Source organism: Oncorhynchus kisutch, unplaced genomic scaffold (assembly GCF_002021735.2).
Source record: "Oncorhynchus kisutch isolate 150728-3 unplaced genomic scaffold, Okis_V2 Okis03b-Okis08b_hom, whole genome shotgun sequence".
NCBI classification, from domain to species: domain Eukaryota; kingdom Metazoa; phylum Chordata; class Actinopteri; order Salmoniformes; family Salmonidae; genus Oncorhynchus; species Oncorhynchus kisutch.
Window position 1 is genome coordinate 4,849,236 of NW_022261980.1, and position 7,500 is coordinate 4,856,735.

General features: G+C 49.1%; 1 protein-coding gene across 1 annotated transcript in view; it reads right to left on the minus strand.

Annotated features, from left to right (window-relative positions):
* adamts17 (ADAM metallopeptidase with thrombospondin type 1 motif, 17) overlaps window positions 1-6,819 on the minus strand; it is a gene marked incomplete in the record, with an annotated part of 184,084 nt that extends 177,265 nt beyond the window's left edge. Inside the window, 2 exon segments of the mRNA XM_031812744.1 lie at window positions 5,713-6,089; window positions 6,687-6,819. Of these exon segments, the coding sequence (XP_031668604.1) occupies window positions 5,713-6,089; window positions 6,687-6,759 (450 nt within the window).
* Between the last annotated feature and the right edge of the window lie 681 nt (window positions 6,820-7,500).

Below are 7,500 nucleotides of genomic sequence, written 5' to 3' on the forward strand. Positions count from 1 at the left end.
AAAAGAAAGAAGAAGAAAGAAAGAAGAAGAAAGAAAGAAAGAAAAGAAAGAAAGAAAAAGACAAAGAAGAAAGAAAGAGAGAGGAACATAAAACTCTGTCATCCTCTCTAACAGGTACAGACAGACACAAACTCCCTACAACATGAATCATGTGGGCAAAGTAGAAGTGGCCTGCTTCAAGGTTTTGTAAGGCTTTACTAAGGATCCATGGTTGTATTGTAAAGCTGCGCCTGGCAGGGCTAGTAAAATGAGTTGACATGGCATTAACAAGCAATCCAGAGCCACACACAGTGTCTTAAAGGTATTCCAAAAGCCCAGCGGCAGCAATTACAGAACCTATGAGCCGTTTCCATGGCAACTAGCGTTGGAGGGATAATGATGTCTTCTTCTCGGTCAGAATAAGCCGAAGGTTAAAAAAATATTTAAAAAAAGAGACGCCGATGACTAATTGTCCATTCAGCAATCACGGTTATGTACACAGTGAAGTAGAGAGGGGAAAAGAGAAAGAGAGAGAGAGAGAGAGAGAGAGAGAGGGAGAGAGAGAGAGAGAGAGAGAGAAAGAAAGAAAGTCTTAGCCTTAAACAGGCATGTGGCTGTTCACTTGGCCACATTCACAACACGACACAATGTGAAAGCAGAGCCTGCATGCGGCCAGCCTCAGAGCTTCCAGTGTGAGGCAGGGTTAAGTGAATAACGGCTGGTATTTCAGGGTAAAATAGAACACTGTGCTAAGTGTGTTACAACATACTGTAGCCATAGCAGGCTAATATAGCAAAGACATCCACCAGGCACTAGCTCCAAGCTAAGACTCAGGGTAAACAATACTGCTGCAGCACAGGAAAGACATCCACCAGGCACTAGCTCCAAGCTAAGACTCAGTGTAAACAATGCTGCTGCAACACAGGAAAGACATCCACCAGGCACTAGCTCCAAGCTAAGACTCAGTGTAAACAATGCTGCTGCAGCACAGGAAAGACATCCACCAGGCACTAGCTCCAAGCTAAGACTCAGGGTAAACAATGCTGCTGCAGCACAGGAAAGACATCCACCAGGCACTAGCTCCAAGCTAAGACTCAGTGTAAACAATGCTGCTGCAACACAGGAAAGACATCCACCAGGCACTAGCTCCAAGCTAAGACTCAGGGTAAACAATGCTGCTGCAACACAGGAAAGACATCCACCAGGCACTAGCTCCAAGCTAAGACTCAGGGTAAACAATGCTGCTGCAGCACAGGAAAGACATCCACCAGGCACTAGCTCCAAGCTAAGACTCAGTGTAAACAATGCTGCTGCAACACAGGAAAGACATCCACCAAGCACTAGCTCCAAGCTAAGACTCAGTGTAAACAATACTGCTGCAACACAGGAAAGACATCCACCAGGCACTAGCTCCAAGCTAAGACTCAGGGTAAACAATGCTGCTGCAACACAGGAAAGACATCCACCAGGCACTAGCTCCAAGCTAAGACTCAGTGTAAACAATACTGCTGCAACACAGGAAAGACATCCACCAGGCACTAGCTCCAAGCTAAGACTCAGGGTAAACAATGCTGCTGCAGCACAGGAAAGACATCCACCAGGCACTAGCTCCAAGCTAAGACTCAGGGTAAACAATGCTGCTGCAACACAGGAAAGACATCCACCAGGCACTAGCTCCAAGCTAAGACTCAGGGTAAACAATACTGCTGCAGCACAGGAAAGACATCCACCAGGCACTAGCTCCAAGCTAAGACTCAGGGTAAACAATGCTGCTGCAACACAGGAAAGACATCCACCAGGCACTAGCTCCAAGCTAAGACTCAGTGTAAACAATGCTGCTGCAACACAGGAAAGACATCCACCAGGCACTAGCTCCAAGCTAAGACTCAGGGTAAACAATGCTGCTGCAACACAGGAAAGACATCCACCAGGCACTAGCTCCAAGCTAAGACTCAGTGTAAACAATGCTGCTGCAGCACAGGAAAGACATCCACCAGGCACTAGCTCCAAGCTAAGACTCAGGGTAAACAATGCTGCTGCAGCACAGGAAAGACATCCACCAGGCACTAGCTCCAAGCTAAGACTCAGTGTAAACAATGCTGCTGCAACACAGGAAAGACATCCACCAGGCACTAGCTCCAAGCTAAGACTCAGGGTAAACAATGCTGCTGCAACACAGGAAAGACATCCACCAGGCACTAGCTCCAAGCTAAGACTCAGGGTAAACAATACTGCTGCAACACAGGAAAGACATCCACCAGGCACTAGCTCCAAGCTAAGACTCAAGGTAAACAATGCTGCTGCAACACAGGAAAGACATCCACCAGGCACTAGCTCCAAGCTAAGACTCAGGGTAAACAATACTGCTGCAACACAGGAAAGACATCCACCAGGCACTAGCTCCAAGCTAAGACTCAGGGTAAACAATGCTGCTGCAACACAGGAAAGACATCCACCAGGCACTAGCTCCAAGCTAAGACTCAGGGTAAACAATGCTGCTGCAACACAGGAAAGACATCCACCAGGCACTAGCTCCAAGCTAAGACTCAGGGTAAACAATGCTGCTGCAGCACAGGAAAGACATCCACCAGGCACTAGCTCCAAGCTAAGACTCAGGGTAAACAATACTGCTGCAACACAGGAAAGACATCCACCAGGCACTAGCTCCAAGCTAAGACTCAGTGTAAACAATGCTGCTGCAACACAGCAGAAAACCATTTCATATTTCCCCTCACTTAAAGGGTGGTACATCAATCGTGTTTTTTCACATGGCCTGACCAGCAAATATCTAGAGCCAATTATAGTGTATGAAGTGCCTGGTGATGGTAGTTTGTAGGGCATGGAAACCTCTCGAGCCAGCTAGGGCGTGGGAACCTCTCGAGCCAGCTAGGGCATGGGAACCTCTCGAGCCAGCTAGGGCATGGAAACCTCTCGAGTCAGCTAGGGCGTGGGAACCTCTCGAGCCAGCTAGGGCATGGGAACCTCTCGAGCCAGCTAGGGCGTGGGAACCTCTCGAGCCAGCTAGGGCGTGGGAACCTCTCGAGCCAACAAGGGGCAAGGGAACCTCTCGAGTCAGCTAGGGCGTGGGAACCTCTCGAGCCAGCTAGGGCGTGGGAACCTCTCGAGCCAGCTAGGGCGTGGGAACCTCTCGAGCCAGCTAGGGCGTGGGAACCTCTCGAGCCAGCTAGGGCATGGGAACCTCTCGAGCCAGCTAGGGCGTGGGAACCTCTCGAGCCAACCGGGGCATGGGAACCTCTCGAGTCAGCTAGAGTGTGGGAACCTCTCGAGCCAGCTAGGGCGTGGGAACCTCTCGAGCCAACTAGGGCGTGGGAACCTCTCGAGCCAACCGGGGCATGGGAACCTCTCGAATCAGCTAGGGCGTGGGAACCTCTCGAGCCAGCTAGGGCGTGGGAACCTCTCGAGCCAGCTAGGGCGTGGGAACCTCTCGAGCCAGCTAGGGCATGGGAACCTCTCGAGCCAGCTAGGGCGTGGGAACCTCTCGAGCCAGCTAGGTCGTGGGAACCTCTCGAGCCAGCTAGGGCGTGGGAACCTCTCGAGCCAGCTAGGGCGTGGGAACCTCTCGAGCCAACAGGGGCAAGGGAACCTCTCGAGCCAGCTAGGGCAAGGGAACCTCTCGGGCCAGCTAGGGCGTGGGAACCTCTCGAGCCAGCTAGGGCATGGGAATCTCTCGAGCCAGCTAGGGCATGGAAACCTCTCGAGCCAGCTAGGGCGTGGGAACCTCTCGAGCCAACCGGGGCAAGGGAACCTCTCGAGTCAGCTAGGGCTTGGGAACCTCTCGGGCCAGCTAGGGCGTGGGAACCTCTCGAGCCAACCGGGGCATGGAAACCTCTTGAGCCAGCTAGGGCGTGGAAACCTCTTGAGCCAGCTAGGGTGTGGTAACCTCTTGAGCCAGCTAGGGCGTGGAAACCTCTTGAGCCAGCTAGGGCGTGGAAACCTCTTGAGCCAGCTAGGGTGTGGAAACCTCTTGAGCCAGCTAGGGTGTGGTAACCTCTTGAGCCAGCTAGGGCGTGGAAACCTCTTGAGCCAGCTAGGGCGTGGAAACCTCTTGAGCCAGCTAGGGTGTGGAAACCTCTTGAGCCAGCTAGGGCGCGGAAACCTCTTGAGCCAGCTAGGGCGTGGAAACCTCTTGAGCCAGCTAGGGCATGGAAACCTCTTGAGCCAGCTAGGGTGTGGAAACCGCTTGAGCCAGCTAGGGTGTGGAAACCTCTTGAGCCAGCTAGGGCGTGGAAACCTCTTGAGCCAGCTAGGGTGTGGAAACCTCTTGAGCCAGCTAGGGAGTGGAAACCTCTTGAGCCAGCTAGGGAGTGGAAACCTCTTGAGCCAGCTAGGGTGTGGAAACCTCTTGAGCCAGCTAGGGCGTGGAAACCTCTTGAGCCAGCTAGGGAGTGGAAACCTCTTGAGCCAGCTAGGGAGTGGAAACCTCTTGAGCCAGCTAGGGAGTGGAAACCTCTTGAGCCAGCTAGGGAGTGGAAGCCCGACAAGCTGGCTAGGCACCCCCGGTTCCATCGGTGGTGACCCAGAGCTGATGTTACCATACCAACCGGAACTGTGTGTGTGTGTGTACGTGCTGGCACACACGTGCATGTATGTGCACACACACACACAACTTAAGTCAGCCTTCGTCCTTATATACGGCTGTAGGTGTCAGCTATCCTGACCCACTTCTATCCCGCCACAAATGGATATAACATTTAAACAATCGTGACCTCATTTTCCAGATAATAATATCCCAGGGAGGCCTGGGGAGAGAAAAAACCTGCCAGGCCCACTGAGCTTAGAATGCATGAAATGCCAAGAAAAAGATCATGCAATTTGTCCAATTCTTTTGAGTTTAACTCATATGCTCATGTTGGTTTGGATCCATCCGATCTGACTCTACTGTCAATGACATAAGATGCTGTGTGTAGTACAGGGTAGTTAATATGGTGTGTAGTACAGGGTAGTTATTATGGTGTGTGTAGATCAGGGTAGTTATTATGGTGTGTGTAGTACAGGGTAGTTATTATGGTGTGTGTAGATCAGGGTAGTTATTATGGTGTGTGTAGATCAGGGTAGTTATTATGGTGTGTGTAGATCAGGGTAGTTATTATGGTGTGTGTAGATCAGGGTAGTTATTATGGTGTGTGTAGATCAGGGTAGTTATTATGGTGTGTGTAGATCAGGGTAGTTATTATGGTGTGTGTAGTACAGGGTAGTTATTATGGTGTGTGTAGTACAGGGTAGTTATTATGGTGTGTGTAGATCAGGGTCGTTATTATGGTGTGTGTAGTACAGGGTAGTTATTATGGTGTGTGTAGATCAGGGTAGTTATTATGGTGTGTGTAGTACAGGGTAGTTATTATTGTGTGTGTAGATCAGGGTAGTTATTATGGTGTGTGTAGATCAGGGTAGTTATTATGGTGTGTGTAGATCAGGGTAGTTATTATGGTGTGTGTAGTTCAGGGTAGTTATTATGGTGTGTGTAGTACAGAGTAGTGTTATGAATGGAAGTGACAGTCGTGTGTGTGTGTGTGTGTGTGTGTGTGTGTGTGTGTGTGTGTGTGTGTGTGTGTGTGTGTGTGTGTGTGTGTGTGTGTGTGTGTGTGTGTGTGTGTGTGTGTGTGTGTGTGTGTGTGTGTGTGTGTGGGTGTAACAATATAAAGCTACAGTATGAATTCCTGAACACTTAAAACCTCCCAGAAAACAATAGCAGGTGAAGGAGAAGTAGTTTACCAGACCGCTGCAGGTGTTGAGGGAGGCAAAAGAGTCGGTGTGGTTGACAATCCATCCCGAGTAGAAGCAGAGCTGGTCTCTGGCCAGGTGCGACCATTTAGGGAGGTCTGTTTCGCCTCCCCTCTCCTCGACCACAAACCCCTCAGACAGAAAAGCGGCATCCCTTTTCAGGCGTAAGTACAGGTCTTTTCCAAAAGCAGGTAAAGAGAGAAACAAGGTGTCCTCCACAGAGTTTAGTCCACCCCGGGAATCGACAGAGCGCTGGCCGCGCCGACGCGCGCTGCGCCTGGATGAGTCATGCAACAGGTGAGCCTCCTCTCCAGAGAGCTCCACGGGGACCACCATGTCCACTAAGTCCGTGTCATAACAGGAGTGATCTATGGGAAAGGAGAAGGGAATAACTTATTAAACATTGAGTGTAACTTTCTGTGTCAACGTCTGTTTGAAAACAATATGCTATTGTTTTCATATTGCCAAGTTGTCTTGAGCTGTTTGTGGTGTGATGTAGGCTAGTTATTCAATGACATAGCAGCCTATTTCACAACAAATGGGGAGAATTGTACTATGTATTGGTCATTAAATAAGGTATATTTGGGGTCATCGAACTTATTCAAGTCACTTATTCAACTCATTTCGCATTGTGTGTAACTTCGTTATGAGAGGGGCGCTGGAAAACGGCAGAGAAAACGCAGACATAGCTGCAGCAAAGTTACTCTTGCAGCACAGAACATTTTGAGAGAGAGAGAGATAGAGGGAGAGAAAAATAAAAGAGAGAGAGAGAGCGAGATTCCCCAAGCAAACAAAGCCCATTTAAATTGAATTGATAGAGAGAGAGAGAGAGAGAGAGAGAGAGAGAGAGAGAGAGAGAGAGAGAGAGAGAGAGAGAGAGATCCGACAACCACTACAAGCTCCCAGGCAAAACAATGATTCAAACTTACAAAGTGTCTACAACGCAGGTGTTACGTTGTACTTACCAGTCATCGCCTTCACTCCGAAACAGAAGAGGAATATAGACAGGAGAAGCTGCGGAGCATGGCTGTCATACATGATAAAGACTAGCTGTGACTGCAGAGGGTGTACGCGCCTGCAAAGCGAACCAGGACTGCAGGGAACTTCCACAAAGTTAGTGAAGTTAATCGGAACTCCAGGCAAAGTGAATTTGAAGCGCTAGACACGCCTGTCGCACTTCGGCACTGCCTCTGCGACCACCGGATTGGTTAGGGTAGTTTAACCAAAACATCTCTAACGTTTGATTGGACAGAAACAACGTCAATCATTGGGGGTCTGCAACTTAACACGTGTTTTTAGTGTAAAGGAGAAAATATTTGGGAATGTTATATATATATTTTTTCATGGGTTGTGCAGTGCAGTTGCAATATAACCCACTGTTATTTGATATATGCTTGTTTATGAACTTGTGGGACAAAGTCCACAATAAATGTGTAGGGCCTGTAATAGCCGATCAACAGTATTTTCAGTCCAAGTGTTAGGAATCAATAGGCAACTAAATGAAAGCTGTGAATCAATTCAAGCAGTGCAATTGTAGCCTGTTCAGCCTGCATTTGCTAGACTGATTGAGATGACTGTAGGTCTAGCTGGTTGCATGTCTGTTCACAGGCCAAGAAACATGTTGCTTCAATTCAACCTCTTGGATAAAACTAAATACACAAGAAGAAAAGCATGCAGAAAACCCACAGTACAAATCACATAGAGGGTCTTTAGCTGGGCAGGCTAATGGACTGTTAAAGTCTCTCATCAGCTCCTAATTGCAAATGGGAAGAAAATGTG